Raw genomic sequence first — 20,031 nt, 5'->3', positions numbered from 1 at the left:
CCCCCCCCCCCCGGGCTGGTTACCTGCGGAAAATGAGCTTGCTGCTCTCCTGGAACTGGGCCAGCACGGCGGGGGGCTCCGGCCACTCCACTCCCTTGCCGTAGTCCGGCATGCTGCGCACAGCCTGGAAGCTGAGCAGCAGCTCCCGCAGGTGCGACTTCACCTTGTGGCGCCTGAAGTAGGCCATGATCGTGTAGGCGGCCCGCAGGTACCGGCAGCGCTTGCGGGCCAGGGCTCCCCTCCAGGCCTGGAACAGACGGAGGCACTGAGTCCCCGGCCGGGGGAGCCGCGGTACCCCACGGTCCCCCGCCCCCGCTGGTGCCCCCGGACACGGCCAGCCTGCTCCCGGTGTGCAGCCAGGCCCCCCAGAGAGGATCCGGAGGGGCGCGTGCCAAGCTGGGGCCCCCCAGAGCTGGGCGCCCTCTGGGTTCCTGGACTACGGCCCCCATGCTGCACAGCCGGCATGGCAACGGGGCACATTCCACTGCCCGGCACGGGCCCCCCAGTCCCCACGTCCAGCAGCCCGTGCCCCGCACACGGGTCCGGAGACGCGCCGCCACGGAGGGTCGCGGTACCTTCTGCAGCAGCAGGACAATAATGGGGACCAGCTGAGCCCTCGCCTGCTCCAGCGTGAAGAGCGTCCGGGGCGTGCGGATGAAGATCTTGGAGTGGCCGTAGGCCACGTCGTCCTGGAAGCCGTGCTGCTCGATCAGGGCCTGCGTGGCCTCGCGGTCCGTGGCCATGAGGTGGTTGGGCCACGTGTACTCACAGGTCATCTTGTACCTGGGTGGAGAAGACACTGACCCCAGCTGGCCCAGCTGGATGCGCGGACGGAGAGGGCAACCCCGGCGGCCTGTGCCATGGCCGAGGGGCAAATGGCAGTGTCCTGCCCCCGGTTCACAGGGCTGGGGCAACAGGGCTGTTTTCACTACCGCCCCCGTCTGACTACTCTGCCATCCTCTTGCTCTCGAGCGTCCCCCGGGGCAGGTGGTGGGCTTCCCAGGATCAAGACAGTCCCGTGAGCACTTCCTGCTGTCATGCAAAGTATTTTGGGATGCCTTCGCCTCGAATAAACCCACCAGCTTTACGAAAGATCTGCTCCCGGTGCAGAGGAACCTCAATTTTTGGTCAGCACAGCTGCCGGCGATTTGCGAATTCCTTTGGGGGCATGGCAGTGCCAGTGGCTGCACAGCAAGCTATGCCCCCATCCCAGATTCCAGCCAGTCGCCATTCCTTAATTTTTGGAGAGCGGGCCATGCCTCCCAGGGTGCATTTCTGAGTGCTCCCCATATTTAAAAACGAAACTCTCCCTGCAAATGGAAAGCTAGCAAAGCCAGCAGAAAGCTTACAGGCCACTCCCCTCCCTGTTCTGCTGCTTTTCTGCTTGCGGGGATTTTCTTTCCCTAGGAAGGACGCTGCGCCGGCACAAGGTGCGGCTGGGCTAGCTCGGTGAAGGGCCACGTCGACCGTAAGAGCAGGCGGACAACAAACATTTCCTTGCTTTGCCGGAGGTGACATCGAGGAAAGGGGCTGAGGCAAGCAGCCTGCAACAGCCTTCTTCAGCAGGGTGTGGGGGCTGGGGATGGTGGGTGTTGGAGTTCTGCTCCTCAAGACCAGGGAAAGAATCTCAGTCCTCCTCCTGGGCAGCGGCCACTCGGACCCGGCGGCCTGTGGGCTCGGCCATGGCTTGGGCACCCTCCGCCGCCCGCCCGCCCGCCCTCCCGACAGGTGTGCGGGGGACCCACCTGAGCAGGAAGCGGTCATAGGGCTGCCGGTAGGCGAACCCAGCCCGGCGCACGCGCACGTTCTCCAGCAGCCCCAGGTAAGCCACCTGGTGCCGGCAGCGCTCCTCGTCGAAGAGCAGCGGGGACTTCAGGTCGTTTGGCTTGATGCACCGGACGTAGTACGGCTCCTGTTGGGGAAAGAGCCGGGAAGAGGCCAGTGAGCCCTGAGTTTTGGGGCGGAGGGCCCCCCGCTCTCCCGCCCTCTCACGGCCCCCGGCTGCCCTGCCCAGCTGTTGCTTTATAGCGTTCCATCATACCTGCATGGGAAGGTGACCCGCTCAGAGGGGCGGGGCGGGGCCCCGATCCACCCAGGCACCAGCCGAGGTAGCTTGGGGGCGGCCACGGGGGGGCAGAAGCGCCTGTGCTACACGTTCACACTGCAGCTCCTCCCTGGTCGCCTCCCGAACCCCTGTCCGCTGGTACCCAAGTACATCCGGCAATATGGCTGGGAGCAAGGAAGGGGCTCAGGGGCTGGAGTGGGTCAACCCCCCAAGCAACCCCCCCGCAAGGTGCTTTGCAAGCTGGGGGAAAAGACAAAGTGCTCCCGATCGGTTTATTTATTAGATTTGTACCCCACTTTTTTCTTCTAAAGACCTCAAAGCAGCTTACATCATTCTCCTCCTCCTGCTCTCAGGCTTATTCCCCCAACAACAACCCTGCGTGGTAGGCTGGGCTGAGAGTCTGTGACCGGCCCAAAGTCACCCAGTTGGTCCCTTGGCTTGGACCCAAGTTGCATTTGGACCCAATCCCGTGCATTTGACCACTACACCGCACTGGCTGGCAGCTTGTGCAATCCTCCTCCTCACTTTAGCCTCACAACAACCTTGTGAGGGAGGCCAGGCTGCAACTCAGTAACCCAGGGAGCTTCCCGGCTGAGCAGGACCAGAACCCGGGTCTCCTGACTCCTGGTCCAACAATCGCACGGCTACATCACACAAATCTCTCATCTGGGAGCCACAGACCAAAGCCAGCAGGAGAGGCAGCTGAACTGCAGTGCACTGCTGGGGCAGGGCTGCAGTTCAACAGGTGCCGCTCTCAGCACCTGCTGCCTGAGGCAGCCGCCTCACCCTGCCCGACGATAGACCTGGCCCTGAACACCACCCAGCGGGAAACAGGTAGCCCTCTCGATGCTTGTGGAGAGCAGCTCCCTTCCATCCTGGCCAGTGCAGCCCATGGTGAAGTGGCTGATGGGAACTGGAGTCCAAACAAGATGGGGAGCACTGCCCATTCCCCCTTGGCTACATGGCGCCCGATCCAGAGGCCTCCAAAGATGCCTTCCCATGCATGGTCACCAGCGCGTAAGCTCCCTGGAGCTTACTCCAGAGCAAACCTGCGGGAGGAGCCTGCCACGCTTCCCATACGGATCGTGCCCAAGCTGTTCTCCCGGCTGGCCTTCGCCTGCGCTCCAAATACGCTCCCGGTCCCAGCCCAGAGGAGGAAGGGGCCTCGGATGCCGAAAGGCACCTCGCTTTCTCTTCCCGGGAGAGCCCGCGTCAAGCCCCGTCAGCCACCAAGTTCACGGAGCACTGCTCAGTCGCAGCCCACCTCGCCAGCCTCGCAGGGGCGTCGTGAGGTCGAAAATGAAGGACAAGGGGAGCAGAGCGGCTGGCTCCAGATCGACACCGGATCCCCTGCACCGGACCCTCTCTCCCTTGAAGCAACCCCTCCACCCCTTAAAAACATTCTTCTTGACAGGGCAGGGAGGGGGCGACCCCTGAAATTCGGGTGGGGGCCCTTCCCCTCGCACAAGGCAGAGCCAGATGCGCTGTGTCCCACGTTCCCCGAAGAAGCAGAAAATAAAGACGCGATTGATCATCACCATCTGTGTATTTATAGCACAGGACACGGGGCACCATCCCCCCCCCCCCCCCGCGCTCTGCTTGCGCAGGCTTCTAATTTTAGGCACCATGGCTCCTGGGAGCAGGTTCCCAGTGAGTGGGGTGGGGGCGGCACTGAGCGCCTCTGCCCCCACCGGCTGGAGGCAGGCGGCTGAGGCCCTCCGGCGACGGCTGACCGCCAGCATCCACGTGGGATGGGGGGGGGTCGCAGGGAAGACGGCCCCGTAAAAGCGGGCGTGAGCCCACGGGCTGGGCAGCAGCGAGTGTGCTGGGGGCAGAGAGCCTTGCAATTACCTCAAAGCCCCCCCACAGCTGTCAAGGGCAGCGGCCAAAGCCACAGAGGGGCCCTAAGGGGCGCAGGCAGCTTCCCTTCGTCCCTGTGCAGCCCGAGGTCTCCGGGAAGGGGGCCCGCTTCTGCGCAAAGATGCTTGCGGCTTCCTGCGTGTAGCTTTGCAGGGAACTGAAAAGCATTTCCTCTTTGTCTGCACCCTCTGGAGACCTTCTGGGTACAGGGGCATCAAAACCTTTCCAATTTAAAGTCCTGGCTATGGCTTAGGGAACCCTGTATGGGTTGGGACCAGGCCACCCAAAGACTGCCTTTCCCCTGCGGGCCAGCCTGGGCTTTAAGCTCTCGGGGTGGCCATTTCCCTCTTCCAGTGGAAATGGAGCCCCGCTTTCTCGGTGGCTGCCAGAATCCCTGCCGAAGGAGGGCTGGCTTGCAAGTCCATGAAACGGGTTTGCCTTGCCCCTTGCGCATGAATCTTAAATTTTTAATTGGGAGATTTTTAATCACACCAGTAGATTAAGTCTGACTATAATGGCCTGTTTTATCTGGTTTCCCATGGGGTTGAGTCCCCTCAAGCACCTCCTGGAAAAGCATCATATAAGCTGAATAAATAAGAGCCCAGTCCAGCATATGGGGAAAGCCAGACCCTCCAGGTCAAACGGGTAGGACTGCACCCTGAAGGCCTCAGCTAACCACAAGTGTGCAAACACACATGCACACACGCACGCACGCACACACACCTGCAGCCGGAAAAGCCAGGCATCCAGCCCCAGCTTCCCTCCCAGTGAGGTTCCCACTTTAAGGTAATGGAGCCCTTTCACGTTCCCTCCTCTCTTGCTTTGCCAATCCGCTCGGGAGACCTTTCGGCTGCGCGGCTAAAGAAATCCGTGCCACGTGCGGCTTGCACAGCCGGCCGAAGGCTTTTCTTGCCTGCTGGTGGAAGGTCTGCAAGGATGCGGCCGGACGGGGCAGAGCCCACCCTCCCAGGCAGAGGATGCCGTCTCGCAGTGGGGGCTGGCTGGAGGTGGCCCGGATCCCCAAACCTCCACGGGGGCTTCGGGCCCTGGCGCAAGAGGGGCAGCCCACACAGGGTCGGGGCAGGTGGGAGCGGCGGCTGCCGGCTTCTGCCCGAGTGGGGCCCCTCATCCGCTGCAGCTCTTCTCCTAGGCTCGACAGGGCTCTGCATGGTGCTGAGCACCATCCTCAGAATCGCTTTGCTGCTGTGCAGCAGCACGGACAGCCCTGACGGTGCACCAAAGAACAGCGGCGACGGGCGAGCGCCGTGGGGCCCCCAGCCTCCCCCGGGCGCCGGGCCCGAGCAGGCAGCACAGCCCAACGGCTGGCGGCTCCGAGAGGGCGGGCCGGCAAGCACCTTGCAGGCCAGGTTGTCCACCAAGGCCACGATGGAGACTTTGAAGAGCGTGGCCGCCGTCAGGGGCCGCTTGGTCACCTCCATGATGCTCTGCTTCCCCTCCGGCCACATCTCTCGTAGGACGGGGTCTGCGCTGGAGGAAAACCGCAGAGAGGGACTGAAAGGACCGCGCGCCCTTCCCCGAGCCCACATTTTCCCCGGTTTCCCCCTGGATCCGTGGGGGGTGCGGCTCCCCCCGGAGGCTCGAGCGAGCCGGCAGCCCGGCACACCCCATGAGTCCTCGCAGGAGCGGGGCCAGGCCCGTGGTGCTCGCAGGGTGAGGGCCGCAGCAGCCGTGGAAACCAGCCGGAAGCCTCCGGACGGGCACTAAGGGGCCGCCCAGCCCTGGCTTGTTTTGCCCCAGCCGTGGGGGCCGCTGTGGAGGCCCCCGTGCACTCGCGATCTGGCCTCAGCCTCCACCCTGCAGCCTGATCCTGGGGGACTCGGCTCCTGCCTGCCTTCCCGCCCCCCGCAGCCACCCTTTGCCAGGTTCCTGACCCTGACTGGACCGGCCCTGCACCTCTGCCCCACGGTGTCCGGTGCTCCAGGTGAAGGCGGCGGCTCCTCCCCTGGCTGCAGGCGGGCTGGGGAGGCCGATCGGCTGCGCGATGGAGCACTCCCTGGCCGGGCACGGCAGGCAGCGCAAACGGCGCCCAGGTGCTCTTGCCACGGCTCCACGTTCCCCTCTGAATCGCCCTTCCCCGATCTGGTGCCCCCCCGGCAGGTTGGCCCCCCCCCCCCCCCAGTGAGCAGGGCCCGCGGCTCCAGGTGGACACACACTCCGAGCTGGTCGAGGGAAATTTTTATTTTATTTTATTTATTATTTTATTAAAACATTTTTATGCTGCCCCATTCGCCGAAGCCTCGGGGCGGCTTACATGCACCGGGCAACTCCTGTGGGGCCATTTGGAGCTCAGCATGGGAAAAAACGCTCCCCCCCCCCCCCCCCCATCCTCCTGGCACGGCCGGGCATACCTGTTGTACATCAGCCGCTTGAAGTCCTGGAAGAGGGTGTCCTTGTTCTTGTCCAGGAAGCCCTCCACGGAGTACCTGCAGCACACGGTGGGAGAGCCTTTGCATCGCTGCCTCGCGGGTCGCCCACGACGCCGGTGCAGCCCCGGGCGAGCATCTAAAAGGATCTCCGGCTTTGCCAACGTAAAGTAAGCTCAGTGTCCGTCGACCCTCTTTCCCACCCTTCAGGGACCCCGTGTGTTTTGCCGAAAGACAGAATCCGTCTCGCGCAAACATCTGCATTTTATATGTTTTAAAAGGAAGAATTAACCACTGTTTGCCTGTTTCTTCTTCCAAGCAACCTGTGGGAGCCCCCAGGGGTCACCGGGAACCATCTCAGAGCATGCTGGAGCCTCACCTGGATGCCTGGACCGCCTTCCCACCCTCCGTACCCGGAGGCAGACAAGTGGCTGGCACATCAGCTGCTGGGAGCCTTGCTGCCCCAACCGGCTCCCTCCCTGCTCTCCTTCCTCCCCTTCCCAGTGGAAGGAGGGATTCACACATGGCTGGGGGCCCTTCGTCTTCATCTACTGCAGGGGAACACGGATTTGGGAAGGTGCTTCTCCTGGAACGCCATGAAAAGGGGCTTGGAAAGGAGCCGGAGATGACGCTCAGACCAGGACGTCCGGCTTGGATGCCGCAGTGGCAGGATCTTTCCAGCCAGGAAAGGGTGGCTGAAGGCAAGGCACGGATGAAGCCCGGCACGGTGTACCTGTGGCCCTGACCTGGCGCAGGTCCTGTTGCTCAGGCCAGAGAACAAGCCCAATCTTAATGTATTTATTGGGCGGGGGGGGGGGGGTGCAGATATTGCAACTCCTATCCACCCCAGCCAGCATGGCCCATGGGCATAGATGTCCATCCAGCCACCTTTGAAGGAGCACTGAAGCCTTGTGTGACGTGTGTTCCTATGCTCCGTCCCCCCAGTTGATGGGACGTGTCTGCAGGTCACTGGCCAAAAACTCAGAAGGCCTCTAGAGAAACAGCTGCAGCGAAGAACCCTCGGGAACACAATTCTGCTGCACAACAATGCCCATGCTCCTCAGGGCATCCAAGGAATGTCCTTGTCCACTGAGCACGTTAAGGCTTCCGCACAGTGTTCTTGGATTCTCTCTGTGCTTGTTTTCTCCTCATGTTTTGTGTCTGTGCGGCCCAAGAGTTTTTCCAAGGCTCCTGATGGTGCATGGTCAGGACCATTCGGATCCCCAAAGATTCCCCTGAAGTTCTCCACGCGTACGTCGCGCGGCAAAAATCCAGCCCACACAGAGGCCCGAGGGGGTGCGGCAGGTGAAGGGCCCCTGGGCAGGGCGTCCCAACGGTTCGCACGCCACGCAGGTTCCCCACACCACCCCAGGAGGCGCACAGAAACACTCACGTCACGTCGCCCGCATAGTGCTTGATCCGGAAGTCCCGCCCGAACTCCATGGTCTTGTCGGTCGGGTTGACCTGAGGACACACCGGCAGCGCATCGCGTCAGCAAGGATACCGCTCTGCAGTCTTCCAGGCGCCCCGTCGCCTCTCGGCTGACTGCGCAGGCAGGCCGTTCCCAATGCACACGCGCCCCCGGGATGCACGCCGGGGGTTGCGGAAGCTCGTTCAACCCAAGGGCCACATTCCAGTCTGGAGAAGCTCTCGGGGGCCTAATCCGAGTCGCGGGTGCAGCGAGGGGAGCCTGGCAGGAGCGGTGGGGCTCAAAGCTCCAGCACGATCCTGTCTAAATCTCGCGCTGCCGGGAACCAGGCGCTGGCAGAAGCAGCCCAGACTTTTAGAATGGGGAGAAACTGCACAGAAATTGGGAATCCACAAAACAGTTGGCGGAGGGTGGGGGTTAGGCTAGACGTGGATCTGGCCTCCAGGCCTGGCTTAGCACAGGAGGAGCAGCCGGGAGAGGCCCGTGGGGCGCTTCGCCATGCCATTCCTCGTCTTGTACAGAGCTTTTCTGGGGCACGAGGAGGGGCAGAGCCGTGCCGGGGGGGGGGGGCTGCTGCATCCCTTTACCTTCCTGCTGGCGTAGTGGGGATGCTTGCCGAGCCGGGCGTTCATGGACTCCAGGAAGAGGGCATCGGTGACCTGCCCCGCCGTCAGACAAGCCTCGTCCAAGATGGCTATGATGCCCTTGTGCGCCTCCTCCACCAGATCCACGATGATTTGGTTGTTGAAATACTCGATCTGTCAAGGGGGAGGCGTGAGTGGCAGCCCCGCTGCTCAGGGGGACGGGGCAGCCCCGCTGCTCAGAGAGGGACCTTCCACTCCTCGGAGAGCCCGAGTGGAGAGAGTCCGTCTGGAGATAGAAGTCACAGCGAAAGTGAAGGGGGAGGCCCGGGGCACCCGCCATCTTTGTGGGAAGGCCCTGCAAAGAAAGGGCAGCGGCCTCTGGCAGGAGAGAACCTGGGCGCAGGCCACCGCGGCCCACCTGGGGCAGGAGCGGACAGGAGAGGCAGCCTCAGCCCTTGCGGGGCAGGTGAGGCGGCCGGACACCCGTGGGAGGGGTGCGGTAGGTGCAAAATAAGTGGGGCAGGAAACAGATGGTAGTGGGGTGTCCGTGTGCCCTCTTTCTCCGAGGACCACCCTCGATTTGTTCCTTATTGTATTATATAGTTCTTGTTTATTACGTTGCTATAACACCCGTAGCTGAAGCTCCCTGGGCCGTTCTCAGAGGGGTAGAGGAACAATACAAGGGAATGCATGAAACAGCACTGAGAGCATTTGGAAGGCTGCCAGGTCTTGTTCGGAATACGCACCCCGGGCAGCTGAGCACCTGTGGGGACTTGGCCTGCCTCTTGCCCTCTTCTCTGCCGGGGCGAGCGGCGCTCCTAGTTAGCACGCAAGTTAGCAACTTGCACCCCTTCCGATGAATTCGCCAAGGAGAATATTGAGCTGCTCCGTGCCCCCGTGGCCCCGTGAGCGGGCTCCTGACTCACGCCCTCGGCGTGCCAACTGCCACCAGCCGGGCGTTACCGACAGAGCGCAGGGGCAGGAGGAACCCAAGAAATGCCTGTGATCCTACATGGCACCTTTGAGACGGGCTCCAGGCCCGCCCCATCCCCTGGCAAACCACTGCTAGCATTTTGTCACCGGGGCACAACCTGGCCACCGCCAAGCACGCCAGACGACCATCAGCCATGCTGGCTGGGGGACAGAAACACAGAAACTGAGTGAGTCGAAAGGGGCCTTCTGGGCCATCTAGTCTGACCCCTGGCACCAGCTGGCTCCGCTCACGACATGCCCACCATGTGCATGTCCAGCCTATCCTTGAACACCCGCGCCGATGGGGCCTCAGTGACCTCTCATGGAAGCCCATTCCACACCCTCAGGGTCCTGACTGTCAGGAAGCACTTTCTGGCATCCTAACTGAACCTTGGCTCCCTGAGCTTGGCTCCCCCGGAGCGTATCCTGCCTTCCTCTGCAGGGGGGAACAGGTCTCTACCCACCTCCGTGTGACACCCCCTCACATACCTGTATGCCAGCAACAGATCCCTTCTGAGTCTCCTCCAGGCTGAAGGGACCCAGTTCCCTCAGTCTCATCTCATACCCCATCATCCCCTGCAAAACGGCCACCAACCTTGTGGCCCTACGCTGCACTGACTCCAACCTGGCTAGATCCTTCCTGTAATGAGGGGTCCAAAACTGAGCACAATACTCCAATTGCGGGCGCACCAGAGTCGTACAGAGTGGCAGTAATACCTCTCTTGATCCAGAAGCCACACTTCTGGCTATGCAACTAAAGGCACCGCATCACACTGCTGGCTCCCACTGAGGGGAATTGTAGTCCAGTGATCTGGCGGGTGCCGGGTTCGGGAGGGCTGCGCTGAGGGTGAGATGCCTGGGCACCCCTGCCCCTGTGCCGTCGACCCGGGGACGCCCCCCAGCCCGCCTCGCCCCATGACTCACGTGCTGCCATCGGATGCCCTCCCGCTGGTACTCCGCCTGCTCCTGACGCAGGATCAGCTCGATGAACAGCTGCTGCAGCTTCTCGTTGCAGTAGTTGATGCAGAACTGCTCAAAGCTGAAAGGGGGGTCCCCGTGAGACGCGGGGGCTGGCAGCAGCGCACGCCCCCCCACCCTCTGCCACCCCCAGGCCCAGAGCTGAGAGAGTGTGGGGGCCGCGCGGTTTCTGAGCCGTGGGGGAGAGGTTCCGCACTCCAAGTAAATGTGCATCAGTTTGCAGAGGCGCATGATCCCCTCGGAGTGAAGCGAAGCAGCCAGGGGCCCGGAAACTTGGATTTGCTCACGCTGAACAGGCACGGCAAACAGGCCAGGAAGGGGGGGCACATGGGAACCAGAGGCTCTGAGGCTTCCTGCACATGTGAAAGCACACCCTCTCCAGTGAGGGACAGTCCATGTTCCTACAGAAATCCTTTCACCCTGACATTTCCAGACTTGCGTTTGCATAGAATCCGGGAGCTGAGAGGGGTCCTGGAGGTCATCTAGTCTCACCCCTGCTAAGCATGGGATGCTGACGGAGGGGCCATAGCACAGGGGTGCAACAGCCACTCTGTGTGCTGATGGTCTGGGTTCAGTCCCTGGCATCTCCTGGGCGGGCTTGAAACCCGCTGCTGAGCCCTTGAGGTCTGCTAGTGTGAACGATACGGGGCTACAGGGTCCCAGAGTCTGTCCTGGAGTGAAGCAGGTGCTGGCGGCCCTCCATCCCTGCGGCGACTTCGTCAGATGGCTGCACATCCTCTGGCGAAGGAGTGCTCATGTCCCCCATACCTGGGCAAAATCTTCCCTGGAACTGCCACCCACAATAAAAGGCCAAGATGTGGTGGGACAGAATCCTCCCTCGGGGCTGTGTATATGGGGGCATGCGTGCTCTCTCCCTCGTTCCCCCCTTTTCCCTATTTGAATCACCAGAGTCCGCTGATGTGCTTTAAATTTACAAAGCAGGGTGCATTCTCGGGATCTCTGAAACACCACTGAGCTGTGAAATGATTCCAGGTATTGAAGGATAAGGCCAAAATCTGGCATCGTTTGCAGGAATCTCAGCAGCTACCTGCTCCTCCGGGAACAGGTCAGCTCAGGAGGACAGTCCTCCTTTGCCCACCCCGACATTTTCCCCAGGTGAATTTATATCTACCTGTTGTTGTCAAAGATCTCAAAGCCATATATGTCCAGGACGCCGATCACCGTATTCTTGCCATGGATCCGGGCATCGTAGTCCTTTACCTCAATGACTGCATTGATACGGGCCACGATCCAGCAGAAAAGCCGCTCGTAAATGGCCTGCCGAGAAAGACACCGAGATGGGCGCCTCGTTTTTGCTTTGCTTTAGCTGCCGCCTGGAGCTTTCGGATTCAAGATGCTCTCCCCAAAACGCCTATTTCATGTACTTTTATTTTCATACGTGCATGAGAAGAGATGCATCTTGCACATAGGTTTCGGGGGGACAGAAAAAGCAGAAGGGATGGATAAAAGAAACAGCAATTCCGTTCAGACTAAAACGGAGTTTTCAGTGATATGGAGAAGGGAGAGGGTTGTGATGCGCTTCGTTTGCAGATGGGGGCCCATCGGGGTGCAGGGGATGACTAACCTCTTCTAGGCAGGGGCCTACAATTCCCAAGTCACCCTCTCGGGTTTGTTTGATGCCATTGGCTGGCTTGCTGTGATGTCACAGGGGGCTTACGCCGGGGTGGGGGGCTCAGGGAACAGCTGATGTGTCCTTGGCTGCCTTCTCTGACATCACAGAGGGACAAGGGTGTCTCAGGCTGGCTGCTGCGCACCACGGAAAATAGAAATCGGGGCTCCTTGGCCCACAACGGTGTACAGTTGCAGCATGTAAGCTGTGTTTATAAGCCACAAGCCCGGCGGGCCGTTCCGCAAACTTGATGGATGCTAGAGAAGCGAGCCAAGTTGTTCAGCTGTGGCTTCCAATGCATGATAAAACTCAAGAACTGCCAACTTGTCCCACAGGGACATGCAGCTACGTAGAATTGGCTTGATTTCCCGCTGGGAAGTGGGCCTGGCATTGCAATTGCCCTTTCATTGCGAGTTTGCATAAAGGCTTTCCTGAGCCAAAGGCGTGCGTTGGAAGTCGGCGTTCTGCTGGGCTCAGGACACGCCTATGGCTCCGATGGGAGGGGTCTGCCCCCCCACGACCCTGTGGGGGGCTGCCCTACAGAATCGGGGCAAGGGCTTACCTGCAGCAGCCCTCAGCCTACGAATCTCCCGGAGCTTGCACAGAGGGCAAAGCTGTGCACCAGTGGGGGAACCCTGCCACCCGGTGTCTGGAGTTGTGACTATTTCAACCACAAGGATGTTTTAACATTAACCAGAAATAACTAGTGCATTTGGAAAACAAAACACCCTCAGTGCACACCCCGGAACCCCCTTTGTAAGTGTGCCTTGTCTTCCTATTTTCCCACGATGGTGCCAAGGACCAGAAGGAGAGACGCACACCCTTGTTTCTTGTTATAGAGAGCCATTGTCCAGGTGTTGCCAAACGGAGCCCTGGTGTTCTTTCCGAGCACGCAGAAGGACTGTCAGCTGGAAGACACCCTGCCTCTTTCTCCACCCCAGACAGGAGGGGGGTCTTCATTTTCGTGGCTGTGTCTCGGTAGCCCATGGCCAGCAAGAAGGCCGCGGGCGCCTCCCCGACCAGTCGCCTACCTTGGCACACGCATCCCGGGCATAGTTGGCCTCGTTGGTGCTGTGGCGCTTCTGGATGACCTCTCCGCCCCCCGCGGCCACTGTCCGGTGCAGCAGCGTCTTCCGGAGGCTCTCGGGCTCCGTGGAGGTCAGCTCTGCCAGGTGGGACAGCAGCTGGCTGTCCTCGACCTCCATGTCGTCTTCCGTGGCCACGAAGGTCACGTTGCCCTGCACAGACCCAGGGGAAGAGGGACATTAGAACAACCTGGCGCCAGAGGGAGGATTCCTCTCAGAGGGTCACCCCGTTCCGCAGGCCGGTCTCCCACGGCTCACGGGAGACCCCTTTCCTCCCCAGGCCAAAGCTCCGCCTTTGGCAAGTCCCAGCCAGCTTGCGGTGAGCCTTTGCCAACAAAATCTCGGTTGGCCGTTTGCGCACAGGGCATCTGCTTATGCACGGCCGAAACAGAGGGCCTTCACCCCTGAACGAGGGGAGAAAACAGGACTTAATGCCAAAAAGTGTCTATTTGCTAGTTCACAAAACGAGATGCAAATTTGGCGTGTGATAATAGCAACGTAAATGGAAGTCCTGCACATTTCCCCATCGTCTGGAAGATGCTGCAGGAACAAGCGGCCATCGGTGGGAAGGGCTCTGGCATTTTGTTTTGAATCTTTAAGCCGGAGTTGGGCCGGCCAGCCGTGCCAGAAAAGGGCACCTCCGGGCAGAGGATGGTTCCCCATAACAGAGGGCACCTGGCTGTCCTATTGGCACTTCTCCAAAAAATGAGGAGACCCATTGTCAAGAAAGAAGACAAAGAGGAAGATGGCACTGTGGGGGATTTTTGGAACATGCTTTCGCCATGTTTTAAGAATAACACGTAAGTTTGGAGAAGATCCCTCCAGTCTTGCCAAGGGCCATGTACAGAAATGCACATTGCTGGGCTGGGGAGCCAGACAGCCGCACAAAGCTCTCAGGGAGTTTGCCTGTGGCTCTCAGAATCGCAGGGCCCTCCGGAGGCTGCAGGCCCAGCGCTTCCCGCCCAGACTGCCCCTCTGGGGATCTCTTCCTTCCAGAAGGTGCACGCGAGTTCAGCAAGCGAGGGATGGAGTGGCCGAGAGAGGAGGCATTTGGGCACCCAAAGGCCTTCTTGGCCCCTTCCAGCTCTACTATTCTGAGTCTACCCATGGAAAGCTGCAGGTTCCAACTAGCGCCGACAGCCTCTCCCCAGCTGACTTTTCTGACGGCTTTGAGCGAAAGGGTCCCCCATGCCCGCATTGGAAAAAACCCACCCCACACAACAGATTTCCCCCCATTTGCGGCCCCTTTGGCTCCCTTGCGGTGCCAAGGAACAGCACCCAGCAGGACAAACCCCCTTTGTTTACCAAGTGTAAGATGGCCGCCAGGATCTTGTAGATGGATGCCATCTCGTCGGAAGTGAACCCGATCACCTTCATGGCATTGGCAACGGCTTGATAGTTGGATCTATCGCTGTCCAAGGACTAGAGAGAGAGATCCAGTGTGGGGAGGAAGGCACAATTGGAAAGGGATCCAACAGAAGGTGGCAGCCATGAGATACAAACACTGCGTTTTCCTGATGCCCAAAGAGGAATAGGGCATCTTCTGCGAACCAGCAGCCGTTCCGTAGATTCACGAGCTGATCGATCGCTGCGTGAAATGTTTGTGTGAGTCCACCTGGCGCCTTCCAAACACGTTGGACTGCAACACCCATCGCCCTCCGACTAACAGGGCCATCCTGGCTGGCAGGATGGGAGATGGAGTCCAAAGCCCCTGGAGGGCTGTGGCGGCTGCGCTTGTTTCCACTCGTGGTTTCAAGTTATAATGGGCAACACCTCAGCTCAGGGCTGCATAGAAAGGAAATCAGCCCATTGAGCTGAGATGCGAGCAAACAAGGCCGGTGTTACGGGCATGTCCTGTGCCTTGGTCCCCAGCACCTCGCAGGATTGGCATCAGGTTGCCACATTTCTTTGCACTCCTTGCTGAGAATGTCAGCGCTTCTGGCTTGGAAATGAAGCAACGGTGCCACGCAGCGGCCGTTTGGGGGACTGAAGGAGCAGCGATTAGCCGAACCCCCCCCACCACCCCTGCATATTCACCGGGGAGCAACCCCAGTGCCCAGCTTCCAAAACTGAAATGCGCCCGTGGATTCAGGAACGGAGCCTTCCCTTCTCTCATTTGTTCATGCCGACCAATCAACCCTCCACGTTGGCGCTGAGGGCTGCGGTGTCTGAAAAGTCAGGGGCAAAACCCTGAAAATGAGTGCAGTTATCCCTCCACGAGAGCACAGGAAGGGCCGGATCAGAGCTGCCGGGCCTCTCGTCCGGCGCTCTGTCCCCACGGTGGCGAACCAGCTGCTCGCAGGATCCCCCGAGCAGGATGGGTGCCAGGCCCCCCGCCGCCCAAGCTCCTCGGCTGCTGGTACACGCGGGTCAGCTGCCCCTGCTCAAGGAGGCAGCCCACGGCCAGCAAGGCCAGCAGCACAGGTCGCCTCCTCCCCGTGAGTCAGTCCAGCCCCACTTCAACGCCGTCCAGGTTGGCGGCCATCGCCACTTCCCGTGGCAGCCAATTCCACGGTCGGACCGCACGCTGTGAGGAGAGCTGCTTCCTCTTCTCTGTCCTGGACCTCCCACCCATCAGCTCCTCAGGGCGGTCCCGGGTTCAAGGGTTATGGAAGAGGGAGAAGACTCCCTCTCTGCACAGGTCACCTTCTGCCTGGACTCCTGCAGTGTCTTTCACGCGAGGCCCCTCGGATGATGGTCTGGAAGAGTCCCCGTGGCCCATACATTCTTGCCTGAGTGTTCAGCCCACCAGGGGATGATGGAAGTGGTGGTCCAACACACCCGGACGGCACTTTGAATCCAACTGCATCGGTACTTACATGGCTGTCGGTGCCCTCTCTAGTGAACCTGTAGCTGGAGGGATCCTTGCAGAGGTGGAGAGAACGCAGCGAAGCGTCCGAGGCGCCGAGGAGCAGCTGGGAGACAAGGTGAAGCGGAAGCCTTTACTCAGACAGTCGCGCAGGGCAGGGCAGGGCAGGGCGACGTGATCCGAGAAGGACGGAAGTGGGAGCCACAGACACAGTGTCATCAAGGCGGGCAACACGTGGGCCGCACGGGGCCCCCGGGGGAGTTTTGTGTGGCTGGCAACCAGCTCCTGCCACCCGCCACCCGGCGATTCTGCGATCGGCGAGGGGTCCAAATCCTTCTTTCTGGGCACCAAAGGACTCCCTCCTTTTTATTCTCCCGGTATTTCAATTGTTAGTTTGTTCTAGTGGAGGGTTTACATTTTAAATTTGGATGCTGGGCGATTGTTGCTGTTATTCTCGTTTTTGTTTTGTTTTGCAATCATTTGCTGTAAACCATCGGGAGACTTTTCAGTATGAGACGGTATAGAAAAGTTCTAAATACGTAAGTAAGTAAGAGCAGCAGGCAGGGGAGTGTAATGCTTTGCTTTACTCTAGCGTAAGTAGCAAAGGTCCTGACCTGGCAGCAATGGACGTGTTCTTATATTCAATACTTTTTTCACCACTGGGTGAGGAGTATAATTTGATGGGGAAAAAGGGGGCGTGGGGAGGGAATTAGCCCCTTACAAATGATGCACTTAACAAAGCTGCGATTTAAGCCCCGAATACCAAGAAATGGAGGAAGAACAAGGAGAAATGGCACCATCTTGGGCTCACCTGATAGAAAGCATGGAAGTTCCTTTCGCCCGGTTGCTGTTTAATGATGCGAGACTGCAAAGGGAGAAGAGTGGGTCACGTGAAAACGTTTCTGCAGGGCATTTTACTTTCCAGCCAAGAAGGACTCTTGCTGACACCCGACCGCAAAACTGTTAAAATGGTGCACCTTTGTCATACCAAGTCTCTGGAAATTTGTAGAAATTTCTATCCTGCACAGAAAGCAGCATCCTGAAACCTGGGCAGAATCTGGGGAATTTCTCTTTTGATTTACAACCAAGCTTCTAGGTCTTAGTGTCATGGGGGGGGGGGGGGACACTTCAAACTGCATTGCACAAAATGGAGACATGCTGGGGTGTAGGGTTGGTTTTTAATTCCAGACCTCTTTTTTTTTCTTGCTCTGCTCAGGGTTGAATGCAGGGATGGAAATACATTCCTGATTCTTATTTAGTTGCTATTTCAAAAACGAATATTTTAATGTTCAACAGTTGCTTTTTATTTAACCTATTTAACTTAAATTTCCTGGTTATTTGTTATTTATTATATCGATATGGTTGTTTTATTGTGTTTTTGTTTTAAACCTTGTAAGCCATCCTGAGATGCCATGCATAAGGGACAGCATATAAAAGTTTTAAATAAATACATAAATACATGAATTTTCTGGCTTAAATTTCGTTTCTCCTCCACGTCCCTTCTGACAGTAAGAGTTCTATGATTCTGCTGCTGGAAGAATTTTCCTGCATAATGTGGGGTGAACTGCCGGCACTAACACCCAGGTGCCAAGGAAATATGAGGAATCTGGGAGGGGAAACAAAATCTGACAGATTTTCCTGGGCTGAGCGGGCTTGCAGGCTTCCATCTCTAAGATGGAACGTGAGGTGCACATCCTTGGAAATACCGGTGAAATTTGTGCAAAGGAGCACCTGGAAACTTCGTGGATCTACTGTGATTTGGGCAGCATTGGCTCAATGGAGCAAATGGAGAAAATCTTTTGCACAGATCACACGGAGCCTCAGAGTTTCCAGACGCTTTTTTCAAATTTCACTGGCATTTAGAGCAATGTACACAGTCCATCCTGCAGGTGGGAGCTCACAACCTGCCTCCACCCAACTTGGCCTGCATCCCATCCCACCCAGTCCAATCCAACCAACCATCTAAATATGCATCTTCCAAATGCATTGGACTGCAGCTCCAATGTTCTTGCTGGCTGGGCATTAAAGAAGCTGCCATCCAACATATCTGGGGAGACACAGATTAGGAAAGGCTGCACTGTGTGGAAAAGTTTCTTCAGCATTTCCAGAACCCCTCTGAGAATCACAAACCCATCCATACCTGCCTCCCCCTACGATCTGGGGCAGAGGTCCTTCTGCAGGAGCCCTCCTTGAAGGAGATCAGAAAGCGGCTACCCAGAGAAGGGCCTTCTTGGTGGCGGCACCCCGGCTCCGAGAGGCGTGTCTGGCCCCAACACTTTTTCATCTTGGTGCGAGGCCAAAAGCTTTTTATTTTCTCCATTTTTAAAGTGTTCGTGTGTTTTAAGATGGGGGTTTATCTGATGTAATTTGTTTGTGGTACTTATTTCATTGTGTGGCCTGGGACTTTTAGTGAAGGACCGTATAGAAATACTAGAAGGAAGGAAGGAAGGAAGAGCGAGCGAGCGAGCGAGCGAGCTGAAATGCTCGCTGGAAGAGGTCAGCGCATGGCAGGCGACTACGTCCCCCCCCCACTCACGGCACCTTCTCAAGAAGATAGTTGTTGATGTGCCCGCCCGTGGGGTCCCCTTTGAAGTCGAAGTTGATGTCCATGTATTTCCCAAACCGGCTGGAGTTGTCGTTGCGGTTGGTCTTGGCGTTGCCAAACGCCTCCAGGACACAGTTGGACTGGAGCAAAACGTTCTTCACCCTGCGGGGAAAGAGTGCCAGGGTGGAATTGGGGGGCAGGAGGCGAGGGAAGCGAGGGAGGAGCGATGCCGCTTCAGCGTTCGAAAAGGCCCGGGGGGGCAGCCCGAATGCAGCGGCGTCCAACAGCTGGAGCTTTTTGCGTCGCAAACAGGCGCGCGGGGCAGGCAGGAGGGGGGTGTTTGAAGGGAAGCAGGGGGGCGGGAAGCCCGGGGGGACCCGTCTCTCTCCCTCTCCCTGGCGGGGGGCTCCCGATGCAGCTCGCAGGGAAGAGCCGGGAGAGGTGAGAGAGCGGTCTTCTTCACGCGGCGCATTGCTCAGCTCCGGCGTCCGCTTCCCCGGATGCCGTGGTGGCCACCCAACCGGGTGGCTTGAGAGGGGGACTGGGGGGGCTCCTGGAGGAGGGAACGACCCGTGGCTACCAGCCCCGGTGGCCCCGAGCCAGCTCCAGGGGCGGGCCGGGGGGCCAGCGCAAACCAGTGGGTGGGGAACACGGGCGGGAGGACACCCTGTCCTGCTCGTGGGTCTCGCATGGGCCAGGCCAGGCCAGGTGACCCGCAGCCAGGCCGGGCAGGGCTCTCCTGGTGCGCTTGTGCAGCAAGGGCCTGGCCGGCAGGGAGGCCCAGGCGCCGGACGCCCCCCACCGCCCGATGCTCTGGGGAGCACCTCCTCTCGTCTGAGGATCCACTCCCGGGAGAACCAGCAGCCATTCCTGCAGGCCGGACCAAGCAGAGGCCTTCCCCTTGCCCCCGCAAGCTGCCTCTTTTTCCTCTTCCTCTCCCTTGCCCCCTCTTTTTTCCTTGTGTGCCGTGCCCTTCTGGAGCAACCCCATGCATGTTTGGCCAGGGAGCACCCTAGGACGCCCAGGGTGCCCCAGCCGGCACCCTTGCAGGGCAGCCCCCCGTGCAAACAGGCATCCCAGTGAGACGGGATTGGCTTACCTGCACTCGTGTTTCTCCAGAGCACAGGTGAGCCAATTCAGAAGTGCTTTTGCCTCAAGCTTGGAGCGAACCACCTTCTGACAAGGCACTCCGGTGAGCGGAGGCCCCCGTGGCCGCAGCCAAGAACCCCTGGGAGTCTGCCGGCACCCCGGCACCCCTGGGCTGCTCACCTTTCCACCTCAGCCCTCTGGGTGGGATTCGTGATGGCGGCGATGTAGTGCATGATGTACTTGCTGGCCTCCGTCTTCCCCGCGCCGCTCTCGCCTAGGAGACCAAACAGGGCATCACGGAAGGGGGCGCCGGCGGGGGCACTCTCTGCGGCGGGGGAGATGCCGCCTGGCGCAGAGGGGAGCCGCTAATTTGGTCTGTGGGCATTTCAGGAACTCTCCTGGGCACTGCCACAATATGGGGGTGATCAGAGACCTGGCAGGGGCCGGGCAGCCTGTCCCAAAGACCGAGGGCAAGAGCGGAGGCAGGGGGAGAGTCTCGGCTCCCTGAACAAATCCCTTCGGCACGCCATTCTCAGCACCGATACAAAGTCGTCTCCCCCCAGGTGCTGCTAACAAAATTAATTGCAAAAAGAGGAAGGAG

General features: G+C 59.3%; 1 protein-coding gene across 3 annotated transcripts in view; it reads right to left on the bottom strand.

Annotated features, from left to right (window-relative positions):
- Positions 1–19: 19 nt before the first annotated feature.
- The window catches only part of LOC123017868 (unconventional myosin-Ig-like), a 29,117-nt gene continuing 9,105 nt past the window's right edge, over positions 20–20,031 (bottom strand). For 2 of the 3 annotated variants that reach the window (XM_044419505.1, XM_044419506.1), the window contains exons 3-17: positions 19,611–19,704; positions 18,338–18,503; positions 16,608–16,661; positions 15,807–15,902; positions 14,293–14,409; positions 12,934–13,140; positions 11,405–11,550; positions 10,219–10,333; positions 8,326–8,496; positions 7,703–7,773; positions 6,295–6,369; positions 5,281–5,413; positions 1,746–1,912; positions 576–783; positions 20–247 (exon numbers count right to left, since the gene is read on the bottom strand). In XM_044419505.1, coding sequence (XP_044275440.1) covers positions 20–247; positions 576–783; positions 1,746–1,912; positions 5,281–5,413; positions 6,295–6,369; positions 7,703–7,773; positions 8,326–8,496; positions 10,219–10,333; positions 11,405–11,550; positions 12,934–13,140; positions 14,293–14,409; positions 15,807–15,902; positions 16,608–16,661; positions 18,338–18,503; positions 19,611–19,704 — 2,048 coding nt within the window. Of the gene's footprint in view, positions 248–575; positions 784–1,745; positions 1,913–5,280; positions 5,414–6,294; positions 6,370–7,702; positions 7,774–8,325; positions 8,497–10,218; positions 10,334–11,404; positions 11,551–12,933; positions 13,141–14,292; positions 14,410–15,806; positions 15,903–16,607; positions 16,662–18,337; positions 18,504–19,610; positions 19,705–20,031 lie in introns of those variants that run through there. The other variant, XM_044419507.1, reaches the window with a different exon arrangement.

Source organism: Varanus komodoensis, unplaced genomic scaffold, assembly GCF_004798865.1.
Source record: "Varanus komodoensis strain SLA01 unplaced genomic scaffold, ASM479886v1 scaffold104, whole genome shotgun sequence".
NCBI lineage: Eukaryota > Metazoa > Chordata > Lepidosauria > Squamata > Varanidae > Varanus > Varanus komodoensis.
This window is presented reverse-complemented; position numbering and strand designations above follow the sequence as displayed.